Genomic DNA, 19,347 nt, shown 5'->3' with positions numbered 1-19,347 from the left:
CTTCCTATGCAACATTATTCACTTGGCATATTGAAAGAGCAGCTAATTTGTAATGTCAAGAAATAGCTCATTTTTAAAAAATGCTATTATTTTTAGTCACTTCCAATAACTAAAAAGCCCTTACAAGGTCTAACCGCAAAAATAATTAGAACTATGCTGTATGAAATATTCAGGATCAGCTCGCTACTGTTAGTCATTAAAAAAAAATTCTAGCATGATTTAAAATTAAAAAAAACAACAATCTCTTACTCCCTTTGGTCAATCTAACTCTAAATCTATCAGCTGAAAAGTATGCATGACTTACTCCCAGACAACTGTATCTTCTTGTTCTCTTACTTTGCACAGACAAAATTTTGACTAATGATTCACTAATGGAAAAAGATTCAGACAGTAGGTATAAAGAATAGTCAACAGCATATCTTTAATAGTATCTTTGCATTCCCTTAATCACCGTTATATGCCTAGCTTTTCCCAACCATCCCAGTCAAATACAGTGTGAAAATAATTAAGGATCTGGGCTTCTAATAGCTTAAAAGGGTTTCTGGATGAGATGGGCCAGCAAACAATTTCACAAAGCATTTCAAGAACACTATGGGACAACTTTGCTTCCTCTTTGGGGCAAGAAGTTAGTTACCTTTGGAAAAGGAAGCAACATGACATTTTGCTGCTTCTGGGAGTGTTTTATTTTGCATTACAATTGTAATCCTCATCGCTCCCTGCCCTTTTAAAAGGAATACACAGCAGATGGTAAAAGAAAGATTGGAGTGGTGAAAATACTGCTTGGGGGCTGTCTACTTTATTTTCTAGTTAGATTTATGGTTACCTAACTGTAGGCCACCCACAAATAGAGCAGGACTGGCTGAACCAAAAATAAACCAGTTTCAGGCTGAAGTTAAGGTATTCTGCCTTATCATAATTTGATACTTCTTGGTACTTGTTTTCTTTTCTTCCATTCAATAGTGTCAGATTCTCGGAGTCTGAATAAGTCCCTGCTTTTTTATTTTGCAAGGTTTTTCAGAAGTGGTTTGCCACTGCTTCCTTCCTAGGGCTGAAAGAAAGTGACTGGCCCAAGATCAGCCATCAGGCTTTGTGCCTAAAGCAGGACTAGAACTCATGGTCTTCTCGTTTGCAGCCTGGTGTCTTAACTTCCTTGGTTCTGACATCATGGGTTGTCATAGGAGTCAGATTTACATGCTCACATAGTTAAAAGCCCCTTCACGGATTACTGTCTTGTCATGGCGAAGGGGCTTGCATAGCTCAAGGAGGCTATGAGCTATGCCGTGCAGGGCCAACCAAGATGGACAAGTCATAGCAGAGAGCTCTGACAAAACATGATCCACTGGAGAAGGAAATGGCAACCCACTCCAGTATCTTTGCCATGAAAACCCCATGGAAAACCCAATAAAACCTTCATTGCACAAGTCCGTGCATTGGTGCACACATTCAATAAAGCCATGCAATAAAAACATGCCCAAGAAAACTGCAACCTATGGTCTCACACTAAGCCTCCAGACCTCCCCTAAATCAAGAAAACTGAAATCATGTTCAGAAGAACAGCAAACATCCCAAACTGGAAAACATAACATTACAGGCAACTGGGAATATTCTGTAATTCTGCAATTTGCTTTATAAATCCCAATTGATAATGACTTCCTCGAATGGTGATTGTTTGTAATTACTATAGTGATGAAAAAGTAACATTGGCACCTATGCCTGCATTTACAATAACAAAAGTCTTCAGTGTGAAACTGATTAAGTTCTGGTCAATTTCAGGCAGCAGCTGCAGAAGGGTTCTAATTAATTAATTAAGATTACAGAGCTGCAGCTTGTTAACTGATGCTTAGCATTTTTTAGGGATGCTCTGCCCTGCAGAGAAAAGCAGCTCAGAAAGCAACTGCCTGTTTAGGCAATCTCTTCATTCAGCAAGGGAACAAAAAAGAGAAGGGAAAACAGGTTATGCACAGGACATAGTATGAGAGAACTATATCTGCATGAGACAGCAGCAACAAGTCTCTTCCCCCCCCCCTCCCTCCCTTACTTAGTGACTGTGTCTCTTAATTTCACTGGAACTGAATGCAGCCACTAAATGGAGTAATTGTTTTAAATCTCTATATTTTAGATGGTACCATAATTATTGTTTCACCTTCTTCCCTCAAGATGATACTGTAGGAAATTGTATGCCGAAACAATTAGACACAAGGACACAAGGTGTCCCCCCCACCCCGCCCCATGCCATGACTCTCCTAAACAACTAATTCACACTGGGATGTCAAATCATCTAGTAGGGCTGTATTAGTATTAATCTTTCTCATCTTTCCTATTACCTATTTCCTTAGTTTCTTATGACTATATCTTTGTTGTTTGTATGATTTATGTTGATTGCTTATTTAGTATCCTAAGACTATCACTGAGTGTTGTCTTATGATTTATGATGCTTGTATTTTATGATTATGATCATGATTTATCACTTGTTGCTTGTAAGTACACTGAGAGCTTACGTCCTGGAGACAAAGTCCTTGTGTGTCCAATCATTCCATGCCATGCCATGCCATCCCCTATTCCTATCCCATTTACAATTATGTAAGATTATTCATTCTAAAATGCCACTCTCAAAAGAAACAGAATCCCTCTAAGGTAGCGTTCAGTTTCTGGTCATATTTTTCACTCCTGATTATCAAAATGTGTTGATTAATAGCTGTATGTATGTCATTAGCATGACATTCCATAGGTCAGAAGCATTTCTGGAATAAACTAAACATATTAAATAAGTCGTACTATTCTTTCTATCATCCATAAAAGATTTTCTTATGAATAAAGTTTCTGATGACCTTGGTGTGTCTGGTTAGCAGTTTTTGCAGACTTTTACAGAAAAGCAAGCTCAAATAATTAAGTGTTCCTTTAATCTCTTCCCTATCTCATATATTGAGACAGAATGAGATAATGACACTACTATTTAAATTTAATTTCTTCTTTTTGTTGGATGAAACTTGAAGACAATAATATGTCAATCATATCATTTTAATATTTCAGTATTTCTCATTAATGCAATAGACTTGGACTAAAAACAATTCTGAACAAAGAAAGTGCCACACTGTCGGAAGTCTCTAATGAGAAGAATTAAAAGCAAAAGGTGTGACTGGAACTGTGCTACGCAAATAAGTGATATATATTCTGGGGCACTAATACAGATTTTGGGTTGAAATCTCTATCTCAATTACACTTGTTTTTGAATGGACATGCTGGATTGCATGTTCACAGCAATTTTAGCCAATCTACATGGAAGCACACTGAAAATGAGAAGATACTTCTGGGCCAGTGATGGTGAAACTTTTGGTCTCAGTGTGTTAAAAATTTTGGAAAATTTTAACTTTGCTGGAATGTCATCCTCCACACTTTCTAAAAAAGAAACAATTCTCTATCTCTCCCCCATATAGGCCATTCTAGTGGCACTTGGTGGCAGCGCTGAGACTGGACCTGAAATCCAGTGCTCCTGAGCATTTGCCACATGCCGCTTATCTTTTCTCTTTTTGCTGACAGGTCCCTGCAACCTACCAGAGGTTGCTGTGGGTTGCACAAGCCTTCATTTTGGGGGGGGGGGGGTGCAGCTTCAGAGGATGCTCCATTCTCACACAATGTTTGGAGATTAGGGAAGCCTCATGAGAATATACCCCGTTCTCATGAAGCCTCAGCCGCCTCCCAAAATCCGGCAAGAATGAGGTGTGCTTTTAGGAATGGTTGTCAATGTTGGCCAATGTTAGCATGTCACCCAAAATGTTTTTAGCATGTCCCCTTTGACACTTTGTGTCATAGGCTCGCCATCCCTGCCCTGGGTTCACTGGAAGCACTATTTCCAAAATCTGAAGCTACCGAAGCTTCTGCTTATGATCCTTTTACAAATGAGATCATTGCTATTTCAGTGCCCTTCTCTCTGGGTGGCTTTCCGCCCCATTAATCCAATCATTTGTTTTTGTTAATTTGATGCTTTAATTGTTTTAAGCACAAGCAGATTGTTGGGACCCTGACACTGGAAGCCCAAGGCTGAGATAAACTAGAAAATGGACAACAGACATCTTCAACTGGATAATAAAAAAGACTTGATTTATTTTCATGTTTTTAGGCCACATTAAAAATACTTCCAGTTTTTTAGAACATAAAGGCAGGGGGGAAAAAACCAAAGAACAATGAGCCTCTTTTCAGCTCATATAGAGAAGCAGACACATGGAATGGTTAGCTCTTTGTTTCTTTAAACATAGAAGGACAGCATTTCTTTAATACTAGCATGACAGTCTAGCTCTTTGGTTCATTTGTAATATTAAAGCCAACCTTTTGACATTGGCTGTGATTGAAAATAACTCCTTTTGTTCTTCCAGTCTTGCATTCTCTTCTTCTCCCTTTATTGCTGTTAGTTTACTACATGGCTGATCCAGATAACTACTGCTTTCTAATGACTCACTGCTCCTCTTTCCAATCAGTTGTCTTGTTATCAGTTTGAATTGTTATCTATATTTTCATGTTCTCTCATTACATTAACTTTTAACCTGAGCATTTTGCGCTCAGCACATCAGCGCTCGAACTCTCAGAGGGTAAAATTTCAACTTAAGCTATGCAAAACATTTGTAGAAGTCAGCAGTGAATCTCAGCAGTGAGAACCACAAATCTGGGCTTGAGACTTTGGAGGGAGGGAAAAGAAAGTAGCAAAACTTCTCAGTTCATTAACTGGCAATGGGCAGCTGGATCTCTCACTCTATTTTTAATATTTAGCATGATTCACTGTACTGTCATACATGGCTACATGCTGCTGCGAGAGTATGCATGTCACAGCAGGATCTAAAGCTGAATTGCAGATCAAGCAGAGAAAAAAAGGCAGTAAAATACACATATAGGCAGATACACACACAAGGGAAACAGCATTTCATTGTCTCTAGGAGTCTTGCTTTGCTAAAGACTCTCATGAGTAGAAAGCACGGGCAATAATCCTTGCATTATTACATTCTAAACATTTAGTTAGTGCACAAATCAGGATACTCCATCACCAGAGCGGGGAAAAATGGGGTAGGGAACAGAATGACAAATGCCTTACATTGCAATCCACCCTGAATAAAACAAATAATATTTTTGCTGTTAAACTTTAACCTTGCATGCTTTTCTTCTAATCTAATAACAAACCAGAACAGTATTCATGGAATGTTAATGGCTAGAGTAATAAATCCACCTTAATCCTTTTAAAAATAGATAGGATAGAGGGTAAACAAAAAAGGCTCGTCTTCTGCTTGTCTCCCCATTCCACCTTAAATAATTATGGCAAAAAGCCCTCTCTAAACTTCAGTGGGAGTATGTAAATAAAGCACATCGCCAAAATTCAATTGGTCTGCATTAACATTTATCAAAGCTATCAGCAGAAGATGATTTTAGCTGAATTCCATAAGAACTGACTTTAAACAAAAAAAAATTACACTGGATTAAATTTTCCAAGTGCTAAAGATTTAGTTCCTTTAAGCCTGTGATCATGACTGGGAGACAACTTTCCCTCCCTTGCTGATATCACTTTAACAGTTGATAACAATATTTGTGTGATCTAATGCTATCTACCATTTTTGCTACCAGATGGATGCCAGATGGACAATGCCCTTTTTGGGACTCCAGTGCTAAACTTCACTGGAGACGGGGTCAAGTCTGGTCAGCTGGCCATCTCAAATGACACTTCAAAACAAGACAATTGAAGAGAAGGCTGCAACATCTGTTTCAAATTTATAAGGACCATAGAAAATAATATGAAGTTAATATAGAGCTTCAAACAAACAAAGATTCTAGCCTCCATGAACTTTGCCTTGCAACTGGATCACTGGTGTCCCCTCTGAATTTAAAGAATAGGCAACATAATTCTGTCTTTCAACAAGTGAATTACAACATCTCAATTAAAAAATCCAGATGATCTCAAATTAACAGGTCCAATAATCTCTACATTTTTGGTGCTTACCTGGATTTTTTCAGCCCAGCTACAGTAGTCATATGCAATAATACCACAAACTCTCAAAACAGAGCAAGACAGTTTCCTTTCAAATGACAAAACAGGACAACAAAGCAAAAAACAATATCTCTTGTCTGGGAAAGGCTGAGACTGCATAGCATGCAGTCAAAGGGAAGAGAAAGAGGACAGTGGGGCAGAGACCTATTAGAAGTATTAATTTTTAAATTTGTTTTTTCAGAAGGCAAGTCTAGCTTTCAAATTGAATGTAGCACCAATTGTTTAATGGGCCAAATGTGATTTTTCAGAAGGAGCTTCCCCCCTTCCTTTCTTTATGTATATAAAAAAATGAATGCCCTTAAGTTTAGAAAGAGGATTGCAGGAAAATACAGCTGACTTCAAAGCAGTCTCCTCTGCAATTTTCTTCATAGAGAAGTTATGATAAACAGGTTATGTGGTTCCCTAAGGTTACCATGGAAACCTTTTCTTTTCAGGCCATCATTTCCAAAGGTACAATTTGCATCAAAATGACAGAACTTGATTTTTTTTGGGAGGAGGTGGGGAGGAGATTCAAGAGAGGTCATGCCAGCATGTCTTATTGCTATTATTTCAAAACTTGTGAACGTAACATTTAAAGGAAAGATGTACTGTATTAATCAATTTAAACTTAGTGGCTGAGTAGAAATTAACTGGTATTTCTTTGGTTATTAAACTCGTATCAGGAGAAATTAATCTTTGAATTCAAGAATAAATATTAAACATTAATTTTCTGTTGCACCTGGTAGCTATATTTTTTGATACTGTACTGCCTCTTGCAATGATTCTATAGCAAGGATCTGTTTTGGATGATGTCCGGACAGTCAAGTTTCCCATTATTCTAATAAGAGTTTGCCTTTCTGGATACTGTACCTAAAAGAAGAAGACTACTAACAATGGTACTGTAAATTAAACCAATACTTGATTTATAATCAATACATCTTGTAAGTAGCAACTGCTATAATATGATCTATTCCTTCTAAGCTGGAAATTATTTATGAATGCAACGTTTTTGATTTAATCACCAAATAAAATCGCCATTATCTACATTTACTATATAAATTTTAACAATATTGCACATGAACAAAGGCAACATATATTTTAACACCTAAACACAGTGTCTCTTAGGGCACTTTATATATAGCTTAGAAATGACAAATATGTTGATTTGGTTTCTCCGTGTTTTGTGATTTATTTTGCACATCTGTCAAGTTAACTGAAATTATTTTGCACTAAAAATAATGTGTGTTTTGCATCGATTATTATTCCTACAAACATGCATTTTTCTTTGCAATTTTGTCTAATACACCCAATAAATATACCCAATTTACGGAAATATTAATATAACCTTTCTTGTATATATTCATTATATTATCCTTAGTACAATTTTGTTTTATTGAATTGAATTATGGGATTCAGAAATATGATGAAATGGTGATGAAATTTCAGCTTGTGCATTAGTTTGAAAATGGGAAAACACACAAGTTCACATTCAAATACAAGTAAATTGTATTTTTCCCCATTTACCATTATATAGTAGTAGCTCCAAAGGAGTATTGTAATTTCTCGGCAGGAAGCAGATCTGTATATATATTCTCCCCCTCCCCAATAAATGAATATGCTATCTTCCAATGAAATGAATATGGCTGAACCAATAAAAGTTATATATGGTTACACTGGATGAATGGAACATAATAATGAAGAGGGAATACCAGCAGGAAACATCCATTCATTGATGGCTCAGAGGATTTGGAAAATGTATTGTTCTAAAAAAAATGAGGTTTTGATAGTTCTTTGTTAAAAATGACAATTCAAATTCTATTTTTCCAACATTACTAATATAGTTTCATGAAAAAAATGACTTTTGGCTAGTTCCAATATCAAATTCTTAGTATTATTATTATTTCCTTAAAACTACATAATTCATCATTTCTCCCAGATATTTAGGAAAGAACTAAAATATTGAAAAGACACAAAAGTCTTGTTTTCACAAATGGAAGCCTCAAATTGGAAAAGAATGTCAAAACATGTATTGTTTTTTCCTTGAAAAGTTTAAAATGTAACAAAATGCAGGATATCTTATAAACTTCATTCAAGTGTGAATGTTTGACATACAGTTCATTGAAAGCAAGACAAATAGTAAAATGATTGCCCAAACATTTGAATTAAGATTTCAAAATGACATAACTGTAGTACTCGTTCTGAACTATGTTGCTTAAACTATCAGTAGCAAACATTATGAATGTGTGTTTAGGATGATAAGCAAATTCCAGCAGAAGCATTTTAGATTTTATGTAATTCCTACAGAGCTTTGAAAAGGAGACGACATCTTAGGATATTACTACATTTTCTCTTTCACGCTGTGCAGATCATCAATATTACAAATGTGAATATGCAATTCAGAACTACACAAAATAGACCATTGTGGCATAGGACTGGTTCTACTCCATTGGTGATGTTTTGAACCAATCATTCTTGCTCTATGTTCAAGAAGTCCTGAATTTTACACACACACACACACACACACACACACACACACACAGTATGTATACTAAAGTAGTCCTCGATTTACAACCACAATTGAGTCCAAAATTTATGTTGTTATATGAGACATTTGTTAAGTGAGTTTTGCCCCATTCTGCCACCTTTCTTGCCACAGTTGTTAAATGAATCACTGCAGTTATTTAGTTAGTAACATGGTAATTAAGTGAATCTGGCTTCTCCATTGACTTTGTCAGAAGTTTGCAAAAGCTGATCACATGACCCCAGGACAAATGTCATAAATATGAACCAGTTGACAAACATCCGCATGTTGATTACATGACCATGGGGATGCTGCAATGGTTGTAAGTGTGAAAAGTGTCAAGAGTCACTTTTTTCAGTGCCACTGTAAATTTGAACAGTCACCAAATGAACTGCCATAAGTCAAGGACTACCTGTATATTTTTTGAGGAGAAAAATGGAAGGAGGAAATGTCATGTACTGTATATTGTCTTGAGCTCCTCAAAAAGGTGAGCTATAAATCTAATAGATATCTCTATTATCCATAGATGATGAGAGAGAAGTACCGAGAGAGAGAGAGAGAGAGAGAGAGAGAGAGAGAGAGACAGACAGACAGACAGACAGACAGACAGACAGACAGACACCAACTTTTAGATCTGCACATGACAGAATATGGTGGCATTCAGTTTTTTAAAAATTACTTTAGTTTTGGATTTCGACTTGTTTAATGGATTGCTTGTTGCCAGGAGAGTGTGGGTTATTGCTTGTTACTGTTTTTGTATTGGGTTTTTATCTGTGTAAGCCATTGGGAGTCACTTGAGAGTGAGTTGGATGACCACACAAATTTTCTTAAATAAATAAATAAATGAGCTGAAGAGTTTGGGGTATGATGTTTAAGATAGAAAAGAAAAATTGTAAGACAAAACTTAACTAACTTAAATGAATTCAAAACTCCATGGTCAGCTGGATTCCATCCCAAGGTACTGAAGAAATTAGCAGAGGGTTCTGGAGAACCGTCATTAATAATTACTGAGGGTTAGCAAGGTCCTGGTAGAGTGTGAATATCATTCCTAACCTTAAAAAAGAGATGGAATGCTCAGGAAACTATAGACTTGTCAGCCTGATGGGTGGAAAACATTTTAGAAGGATGAATCATTGCATAGGTGTGATGTAATGAACAGGAACAACTATTGTTGGTTCTCACAAAGAAACAATTCCAGAAACTAACCTTTTTTTTCCTTTATAGAATTATTAGCTTAGTTGGTCAGATAAACACTGTAGATATACTTAGAGCTCAGCAAATCTTGCAACAGAGGAACATCTCCTGATATTCTCTTTAAAAAACAGAGAAACATGGGCTAGATTCATGATGGCGAACCTATGGCACATGTACAGGAAGTGGCATGCAGAGCAATCTCTCTGGGCATACGAGCTGTTGTCCATTGCTCTTCTGGGTTCTGGCACCATGGCCAGCTGGTCTTCATGTGTGCAGGAGAGCCTAAAACCAGAAGAGCAACCACCAGGTGCACATGTGTGCCCCGGGAACATGATCTTCTGGTTTCTGGTGTGCCAGCTGATCTTTGCACATGCATGGACTCCAGAAACTGGAAGACCAGGTGACTGGTGCGTGTGCTGGAAACCAGAAGATCATCTTCCCAGTGTGTGCATGCACACTGGGCAACTGCTCTTCTGGTTTCCAGGACGCACGGGCGCACGTGTTTTAGCACTCAATGCTGAAAAGGTTCGCCAACACTGGGCTAGATGCTCTTAGGTCCAAAATTGGCTGAATGAGTGTTCATTAAATCATTCCACTTTGGATTGGAGGAAAAGTATTGTGAGGAGAGTCCTGGTGCTGTGTCAACATTTTTATCTACAGTTTGCAACTTGTGTGAGTGTGTTGAGGGAACACTCATTAAGTCTAGAAGGAGCAACTAATACTTTAAAAGAGAGAGAAAAGACAAAAAGCAAAAGCAAAACAAACATCCAGTCTTGAGCAGTGAGCTGAAATGAATAGGATAGAATACAGATATGAAAAATCGAGCTGATTTTTGAAATGAAGAAAAATGAAAGTCAAAAGTATAGGATGGGGGAGACTTGGCTTAGCAGTAGTAGACAAAAAAAAAAAGGATTAGGCAGGCCTTTTCAAGTATAAGTTAAATATAAGCCAGCACTTTGAGGCGGCTGTTTAAAAGGCAAATGCTCTCTTGGGAGGTATTAAGAGGACTAATAAAGTCCAGATCATGTGAAGAAATTCTACTCTATTCTGCCTTGGTCAGACCCACTTGAAATATTGGGCCCTGTTCCGGGCACTGTAGCTCAAAAGGGATTGTAACAAATTGAAATGAGATGGAGAGGGCCCTGAATGAAAATGCGTATGTTCCAGTTAACAGAAAGGATGATCAAAGAAGAAATAATAGCACATCTTATCCCTCCAATGTCTGAAGGGCTGTAATACAGGAGGTGGGGTGGGCAGGACCACCACAAGTGGGTGAGAACTACAGTAAAAGCAGGAGGTTTAGGTGAAATGTCTGTATAAGCAATCAGCCAGCAAGACAGACAGCATATGAAGGTTCTGGATAGTCATTTAATAGATATCATGTTTAGGATGTCTTTTAAAACCTAGCTGTTCGCCCGGGCCATGAGGTAAGTGTTTGTGCAGTCCCAGTGATCCTTTATTATTATTATAGGGAGTGTGTTATCTGGATCTATGGGATTTCTCTTTCTGTTTTCCTCTTATATTTACTTTTGTGTAAGCCTCCTGGAATCATTTTGGAATTGGCCAGTCTCTAAATCTCATGAACAAAGAAACAAAAAAGTAGCTCCTACTTGAACAGAATTTTGTTATCTTTAAAGGACATTTAAACTCAACAATTATATAAAATACACGATACCATGATTCTAATGCCTAATTTCTCTTTGTCCCGCCTTTTGGTTCAGTTGGGAAATTGCCTAAGCATATGGGATTCTCTTTTGAAAAATCCAATAAATTCATGTATTTAAGTACATCCAAAATGATAGTGTAAAAATTGGAAATATGACCAGTATTTAATTATCTAAGAACTGGGCAGATCCATCCATTTAATGCAAACTGGGCATGGGGGGGAGTGGGGAGTAATGGCCTTTGACAGAAAGGTTAGATTTGTAGTTTGACAGGGAAGTGATTTAGCAAATGAAGTTTTCTCCTGTCCTATTTTGTTCTATTCCATAATGTATTCTTATTAGATTAGCATCTGTACCACAGATCTTGAAGTGGAAACTAATAAAGTTATCCACACAATCTCTAGGTGTCTCAGGCACTGACTTTATTTTTCATTTAAAATAATTATAACAATGCCACTTGTTTGTTAAAAAGCCTTTTTATATTCACAGATAATTGGTTTATACAACACCAAGCGATGAATTCTAATTTTCACATTTTTCCTGAGAAAAGGGGCTGGGTAGTAGTGGTGGGGTAAGCAGGATTCAAGCTGTTTAAACTTTGCAACTACTTCATAACAACGTAGTCACTACTTTTTAAGATTAGAAGCTAAAAGGAACACTGTTTCTGATGTAGTTTAACGTGCAGCCACACAATTACTGAACACCTTTAGTAGTAATGCAATTTGTCAGCTGTGGGGCTATTACCAATGGAAATTTATGGCCTAACCATGATGAATATTTTAAGCATATAGAAGAAAGAGGAACACATCTGCCCTTAATGTTGACTTTGTCACTTGAACAATTGTTTTTGTAGCATCCTTATCTTAATTTATTGAGTTTCTCTTAAAGTTTCCCACTTAAACTGGGGATTTTGTAAAAACAATTTGATTCATAGATCTGAAATCAATGTGTGCACATCCTGATGGTTTTAAAAAGTGAACCCCATTACTTCTTCTGCCAAGCACCAACAGAGACATTCCAAATTCTGCTGCCAAATTCCGGCCACAGTGTTCTTTGGGCAATCCGCTGAGGTAGGATAGAGGAAAGGATTCTGTTCTCTCTTGGTTGCCTGCCAGCTTTAGTGCTGCTGCTTGTGATAGAGTCAATTACTTGCCGCTCTCAAACTTTCAGGCTGATTAAATAAGCTTCAGTTACTGTGTCCTGCTCCTTGGATGGTGGTAGAGATATGGCTCTTTCTGACTCAGTCTTCACCAATACTCAGAATGAGCAAACAAAGAGGCAGCATCACTGCCAGGTGTTGTTGCTTTTTTTCTGGAAAGGGAAGGACTGGAAGCAAGTTTACAGATGTCTTTCTTTTCTTTTCTTTCTTTTCTTCTCCTTCCTTTTCTTATTTCCCTCTTCCCCCAACAATGCTTTAGTTGGCAACAGTGAAACCTATGTAGTGTTTGTAGTTTCAATTTATATAAATTTCAATCTATTGCACATCTGCACTAAACCTATAATAGAGGATGAATGGGAGAAATACCAAATTTGAGAATACCAAGCTTGAGAATTATGACTTGCCTAATTGAGTCCGCATAAGGCAAGCATTAGCCATAGAAAAGTCATGTCATTCCTTTTCTGCTGGAAAGAACAACATGTTCCACAATGTCATTCTGGTGGCAAAACAAGGAACCAGGGTTCTTCCTTCTAATGTGGCATATTTGTAGCTACAGTACTGCCTGTGAAAATCAGTTATGAATTAGCATTGTGCAACTGACTTCACCAGGCAGGAGCTTTTCAAAAAGACCATGCTTGAATTCATAGGATGCTTCTGCAGTAGGATCCTGTGTTCTATAAAGCTGTCATTTCTTCTATTGCAGGAGAAGACAAGAATGCCATTACTCTCTGTGAGCTGCAATGTCACTTCAAACATTCACACTCTTTTACAACTGTTTGTGGTTTAGGAATACCTAACCTACTCAAAACTCAACACCCTGAAGTTGGAATTAATTGCTCATTTATGCACAAAAAGCTTCTTTCTTAGTCCAAGTAAGAAAGCCGAGAACCTTTTGACACAATATGGGGAAAAAATAATGCAGTTCTCAACTCTTTTTTTCCTCTCTACAACTTTTGCAAGGGGGCAGGAGGGGATGTCTGCTTCCATGCCAGATGGATAATAAAGTTTTTGGCCTTGAATATGAGCTAGAATGATTTTCTTTTTATAACTTAATTGGATACTACCAAAACTCAGCGTGCTGCAAAAAATTTTGTTAAAATCTGTTGAGAGGCCATATTTTCCTGCCGGACTATATCAGTTTAAGACCACAAATGGCTCAAGGAAAGTCAAATAACAAGGCCATAATTATTTCTTAAGGTGTTATTTATCGAGATTTAAATCTGATTTGCAAAACAGCTGAAAAAAAGAGTTATGAGACTGGCTATAAACAAGGTATTATAAAAGGAAATTGTCATGCAGACTGCATCCATCTTACCAGTGAAGAACTGCACAATTACTGTGTTTTATGCAGTTCTTGAAGACCAAAAGATAAGCAACAGGGAGGAAATTAATGCCACGCCAAAGGACACAGCTAAGATGATAAAGTAACCAAATCTCTATATGAGATCTGTTAAACAATCCATACCAATGTGCAAAGAGATTACTAATTCCAAGTTACATTGTGGATGTGTGCACATGCACCTGTAGAGAATCAATGCTTTCAGCCCAAATGAGAATGCATAAGAGTTGCTGGGGCTAATCAAAAATATTCCTTTATAAACATATGAAATCCAACCAAAAAGGAAAGGAAGCAGACAGCATCTAACCAACTTTGGTCTCAAATGCTAAGCAGGATCTGTCTGGTTAAATGGAGGACAAAAAGATAATTCTAGAGCTGTAATCAGCAGTGTTTTGATGACATTTATAGGTAAATGTCATCAAAATGGTGGCCATGCTTAGGCAATCAAAGACACTCCCCCTTTTAGCATACACCACATGCATTGCGCACAAATAAAAAAGAGGCAATTTTGTTACTGCCTGCTCACACCCACCTTTCTGCTCTTATTGGCACTCCTTCTCTAGGTGACCCTGCCTGGGCAAATTGAAAAAAAAATGCCAGAAGGCATTCTTGGCAAACCACTTCCCAAAAGCTGCATGGATGAAGTCATGAGGAACTGGGCTCAACTCAAGGGCACCTACCAGATTCCGAAAGACACATTTCCCCATTTACCTAGGCATAGGCATAGGTATAAGCCTAGTTCAATGGGTAGATTACTTGGCAGCCTCAGTGTATCTTCAAAAGTTCATTTACAAAAAAGTCTGAGAAAGAATAAAGAACTCCTCTTTTTTATACCAAGGACTCAAGCTATCTTCCGTTTCCTGTCTTTTTCCATTTGTTTGTGTCTAAGTTAATAGGAGGAAATGCAGCACATTTAATAGGAAATTTGGCTTCAAGGTTAGATCAAAATCCTTACAAGTACAGCCCCAGGTGTTCAATGCCACCTGTATGCTGATGATGCCCAACTTCTCTTTCCCACTGAAATCCAAGGATAGTCTTCAGTTCCAAATGGGCCTCTGACCCTCTTAAAGGCTAGATGAGAGCAATTCTTCAGTCTGGATGCCTAAATGCATCCATTTCTGTATACACTTCATCCTGTCATAACATGCCAATTTGGAACATGCTATGATGTTTTTTAAAAAAAGTATTTTAAACCTTTAAAAGAAAGATCATAGGCTCTCTGACTGCCTTCTAATGAAGAGACCTTCTTTAAGGGTAAAGACAAAAGCTAGGCTGCTTTTGGCATTTTTAAGGCACCTTGCGGCTGAGGGGGGGGGGGTGTTACTCTGAACAATACTGCTGTTGGTTTCTAATTGAATGTTGATGGCTTGCCATTCTAATGATTAAATTACAAGGTTATCATTTATTCTTTATGTTATTCCTTAAGGTTTCTTCTACCTCAATCTGGGGGCGCCAGTTGATCAGAATGGCACTGATAATGGAGTAACGGCTGAATACAATACTGACATCTCTTCAGGTTTTATCATTAAGACCTCTATATAAGCATATTTATTTTCTAAGGAAACTTTCTTAAATAAGACACTTACACATAACAATAAATAAATCAATTGGGCATGGAGGGGGAAGGAAAAAACATCAACAACTAGATTAGGTTAAAACTAAGGAGCCTACAGTTAGTCAATATTAATTTAGAACAAGATAATAACTGATTTGATTAATGCCTACTAGGAATTGTGAAGATTTCAGGTTCATTTCTCTCCAGGTCACACAAAAAGGTAATGGCTGATTGACTTAATGAAGATATTATTCTACTCTAGATATTCAAATTGTTTTTGTGAGGTAATGTGATATCCTTTTTAATGGTATTTTTAAATTTTTATATATTTTATAAATTGTACATATTGTATTTCAACAGTATATCACACTTTTGAGATTGCTGTTGGTGTTAGATGAAAACCAGATTGAATATTATGTTAGATGGGGAGCCATAATTACAGCACCTGCTATCTATTAGGAAAATAGTATAAAGTTAACTATGGCTTAGGTAACAGGAATAATTGAAACATCTCTCTTTCTATACACAAACACACACACAATATACATACATGTCACATATGGAGGTCAGGAAAAACCTTTAACAGCAGGATTTCCTCCTGCCTCTTGAGATGTGCCCGTTCATATGCAGGCTCCAATAAGTTATCAATTTAATCTCAGTTATGGGCCTCAGTTTCCTTCACTCTTATAACAAACAAGGACCCAATGACAGGAAGGTGAAGGAGAAAGTTCTAAATATTTTTCTTCATATACTCCTCTCCTGACACAGATAGATAATTTCCAAGGCTAGAAAAACTCGGGATGATAGATATAGATATGAAGCTCTAAAGGTGAATTGCTCACAAAGATATGCTTCCATTACTTTATGTATCCTGTTTTAGGTTTCCTGTTTTGCTCTTTGGTGTGAGAAAATTTGCTTTTCAATTTTAAAAACAAACAAACACAAAACCGTAGTCTGATAGAGATTTACAGGTACAAGGTACTATCCAACATTCTACACAAACCTAAGTAGGAAAGAGCAGGGTTCGAGAAATACTCATTGTACACCCCCCCATCCCACCCCTTGCCATTAAAGTTGTACATCTCTTTCCTCCAGTGTGAAATCTATAGAATTAATGTTACAACATGTGCCTTTGAATGAGAAATGAAACCAACTGAAGTTTTCTGATATTAATCAGTTTGAGAGCTTTAAAGCTATCTTGGGTGCTTTGATTAACAACCCCTCCTCTCACAGGAAACATGGAGTTTTGGGAATCAGTAATCTTAGGGCATTACACCTAATAGAATCAGCTTAAAAGGGATTACCAAGAAGGGCCTTTTGTGAAGCTTCAGAGACTCAATGGGGCCATACTCAAAAAGGTAATAAAGCTCTTCAAGATTTGATAAGAAATGAGAATTCTAGGCAGCTCTGAAAGTACCACTGACCTGGTCACAATATCAACTGTTTTTCACCATCTGTTTTGGGAATGTGGACTTGTTCTTTATAGGATTTCATTAGGAAAAAACAATCCAAGCAAAGCTGTGTGCTAAAATTGGATATTTTTGGTCAAGTAGATTGACTTACTGAAATATTATTTAAACTGATTTGTATAGAGGACATCTCAGTATTCCCATGGGCACTGAATTAAAACCTGGAAGTACCATATAGTCTCCCTGATCCAAAACGAAATGGATTTGGTGTAATTACAAGGAAGACTCAATCATAAACGAAGAGCAAATCTTTTGGAGCTTAAAGTGAAGAATAACATGAACACCAGCCGTGCTCAGAAGCCAAATGGGATGGCAGTTTCTCAGTCTCTTTATTGCACTCTTCAGGGCAATGTGTTATCTTAAAGTACACAGAGCCATTGCCCTGTGCTCAATGCATCATCTTCATCATATATACATAAAAAAGATAAAAGAGGAAATAAAGGGAAAGCATGTGTGTGTGGATATGGATGTACACACACACACACACACACACACACACAATCATAACTAAATAAATAACTCAAGAAAATGTAAACAATTTGAATATCCTTTTAGACTCTTTTTTAAAAAGAACCAATTCATACATGAAGAAGAAAAACCTATTAATAATTCACAACTACAAATTAGGCACTTGATTTGTTTCTCTTTTTTTCATAAACTTAATCAATCCTCTCCTAATCCCATTTCCTCCTGTTCCTAAGAAGCTCTCATTATGCTAAATAAACTAAATAAAGTAATGCCTTCAAACATAGCACAAGAATTTGCAGTTGTTCCTCCCTCTCAAAATCCACTCAAATTCCATTGGCAATTTGGTATGGAGACATCATCTGACTGATGCTGTATTCCCTACTCAGCTGTGTGACCATCAAAGTTTTTATGATGTTTTTGTTTCAATGGAACTAAAAATGAAATAAGTGTGGACAAAAATGTATACAGTGTTAAGCACCCCCTGGATTATCTTGGCTTCCATACAATCTCCAGCTTTACATCAAAATTACTGCTTTGTGAATATTTGGCACCATCTTAATCCTAAATCCACTTCATCTTGGGCAATAGATTTGTGAGACAATCCATAGAATACAAGGTGCTGATATAAAGAAATGGTGTTTAAAATTTTCAGTGTTAAATGAATATACAATTTTGATTAAATTGATATTAACAATGTCAGTAATCACTACTCCAAGATCCCATGATAAGAAGATGGTTTCCAGGCTCTTGGAAGAATTTAATGCATAATAGCAGAGGGAGCAGAACAAGGAACAGATTTACACAGAAATGCTACCTACCTGGTGCCTTCAGAAGCCAAGGGAGACTGTTCTATTAATTATTTAGCATAATGACTATTTTGATTTTGAAAGCTTCTGAGAATTTCCCAGAATGACAGAGCAGAGAGGGGACAGCACTGATCAAAGTTCCAGGGGAAAAAAAGAAATAAATCAAATGCCATTATTTGTTTTCATGACTGCATGTAATAAAGTAAGGCTAACACAAGGAAAAAGGAAGAAAACCCTCACATTTGCCCACAGGAGGTGCTTGGTAAAGTTATTCACTTTTCATTTATATCTGGTGTGTGGCTGTTAAGCTAGTTGAATATGGTTAAAACAATGTATTAATATAATGCTTAGCCATTAAGCCTTGGATTGATAATTTTTTAAAAGCTGGTCTATGAGCAGAATAATGATTGATCTGTAACTATTTTTCTATTTTTCAAAGCCTATATATACTTCTCCATTATTTGCATAACAAACATAATAGATTAAATTGTTTTGAATAGATTTTGAGCACCTACCCAATGCGGATCATAATCAGACGATCTTCCTCTACCTTCCTCGTCATCATATAAAGGCACACCTTCTCTCCTTGCCTGATGATACTCTTTCCGTAACTTCTGGATGCGATCAGCAGTTCCAATAGATGGACGATCACTGGAAAAAAGAAGGAATATATCAATAATATTTCAGTGCACTTAGTTTCAGCTGGTTGGTGTCTGAATTTATTCAACATGCAATTTTTCACTTAGCTTTGCTTCTTCATGAGCCACAATTAGTTAAATAAACACATATAGCATACTGGGCTAGCTGGTTTTTTTTCTCCTTTTTTACAATTTTACTTTCGTTTGAAGACAATCACATATGGCACATACAGTACGTCAAATGTTAATTAGGGTTCTTTGTAAGCTTCATTATACAGGTAGTCTTGGTCTAGTGATGGCCTCATTTAATGACTGTTTGTAATTATGACAGATAACAAAGTAACTTTATGACCAATCCTCACATTGACAACAGGTCTGTAGGGCAAAGGAAAGCTGAAGTAAGATTGTAAGCACAAATGTCACTTAGCAACCACTTTGCTTAGGGACCAAACTGCCAATTGTGGTTGTTAAATGAAGATTACCTATAAATCATTAGAGAAAATAACCTCTTATTCAGGATATCTGGTAAA

The 19,347-nt window shown here is 36.9% G+C and overlaps 1 protein-coding gene across 1 annotated transcript in view; it reads right to left on the bottom strand.

Annotated features, from left to right (window-relative positions):
• The window catches only part of PARD3B (par-3 family cell polarity regulator beta), a 532,498-nt gene that overhangs the window by 44,634 nt on the left and 468,517 nt on the right, over positions 1-19,347 (bottom strand). Inside the window, exon 21 of the mRNA XM_081937857.1 lies at positions 18,695-18,830. Within this exon, the coding sequence (XP_081793983.1) occupies positions 18,695-18,830 (136 nt within the window). The remainder of the gene's footprint in view (positions 1-18,694; positions 18,831-19,347) is intronic.

Source organism: Natrix helvetica (genome assembly GCF_964273705.1).
Source record: "Natrix helvetica genome assembly, chromosome: 1".
Classification (NCBI taxonomy): Eukaryota; Metazoa; Chordata; class Lepidosauria; order Squamata; family Natricidae; genus Natrix; species Natrix helvetica.
This window is presented reverse-complemented; position numbering and strand designations above follow the sequence as displayed.